General features: G+C 36.2%; 1 protein-coding gene across 1 annotated transcript in view; it reads right to left on the bottom strand.

The window, feature by feature from the left end:
- The window catches only part of Sde2 (SDE2 telomere maintenance homolog), a 50218-nt gene that overhangs the window by 45308 nt on the left and 3548 nt on the right, over window positions 1-1362 (bottom strand). The window contains exon 2 of the mRNA XM_004641177.2: window positions 874-991. Coding sequence (XP_004641234.1) covers window positions 874-991 — 118 coding nt within the window. The remainder of the gene's footprint in view (window positions 1-873; window positions 992-1362) is intronic.

The following is a 1362-nucleotide window of genomic DNA, read 5'->3' as shown; positions in this document are numbered from 1 at the left end:
CATTGCTGAATTCCTAATACTTTCTTCAGTGAAATTTTGAATCATTTCTAACACTTTTTTTTTAACATGTATTTAGCACAGGGTCTACAGGGCCTCACTACACAGATCAGACTCGTAGTAATCCTTCTGTTTTCAGCCTCCCAAGTGCTAGGATTACAGGTATGCACTACTACACCAAGTCTCATTCCCCCTCTCAGAGCAACCCAGGGTCGGGGCTGGCACTGCACACCAGGGATCAAACCCCAGTCCCTGTGCCTAAGCAGATGCTTTAGTCCATGAGCCATCTGGCCAACCCTATTTTGTATTGTTTAAAAAATGAAAATTTTTTTAAAAATTAAAAATAAAATAACTACAGTTAAGACTTATCACATCGACCTGTACACAGATGTGTTTCCTAAGGTGATTTCAGGTCCTCTTTCAAACAATGAGACAAAATACTGATAAAAGTAGATGGACATCTAATTACTTTAAAGCTTGCTCTTTAATTAAAACTGGTCAGAATAAAGACCATCCTTCTTCATCTAATCTTTTCCACAGCTTTAGAATCTAGGTTCCCTAAGAGCAACCAGATGAAAAAAACTGTGACTTGTATCATACTTTTTTTTTGAGAAAGGGTCTCACTTGTATTCTAGGCTGACTTGAACTCTCAAGTTCAGCTTCCTCAGTGCTGGGATTACATGTGTGTGCCACTATGCCCAGCTATATAATTTCTTCCTCAAAAAGATTAAGGAAGAAAATCCTCCATTAGGAAACAAAGGATCTCATGAAGCAAAACAGATCAGTATACTACAAAGAAAGGAGTTTATTAATCTGGAACATGATTCTAAAGATTATAGAGGTATTACAACCAAGTAATGAACATTCACGTCCTACCTCCTTTCCCACCACGAAGTCTAGGTTCCAGACTATAAACAGCTCCATGTTGTACTGGGCTACTGATGTTAACGAGGGCTCCACTGCATTTCACAAAGAAGCATTCCAAAGGCACATCCTAGAGACAAGTTTGGGTTTTAATGCCTTTCATGACATAATAAAGTTTTGCTATGTTTTTGTTATACCACTTACTAGCACGTATGGTGTTCAATTAATATTTGTTGAACTAAAGATTAAAACTACTAACAGAGTCATTTCATATAATACATTCTGGGTAGACTTTTTCTAGTACCTAATCATGATACACTGACCTTTCAGTCTTTTTTTGATAAAAATAAAAACTATTTTTCTTTGTCTCATAGGTCACCTGAATCTTGAGACTATGTGGGCCTCTGATCCAATAGCTCCAGAGGTTATTTCCTCTGACTTTTTAAAAAAAAATTATTTTTTTTTTAAATTTTATGTATTTATTTATGTGTGTGTGTGTGT

Source organism: Octodon degus, unplaced genomic scaffold, assembly GCF_000260255.1.
Source record: "Octodon degus isolate 3935 unplaced genomic scaffold, OctDeg1.0 scaffold00131, whole genome shotgun sequence".
NCBI lineage: Eukaryota > Metazoa > Chordata > Mammalia > Rodentia > Octodontidae > Octodon > Octodon degus.
This window is presented reverse-complemented; position numbering and strand designations above follow the sequence as displayed.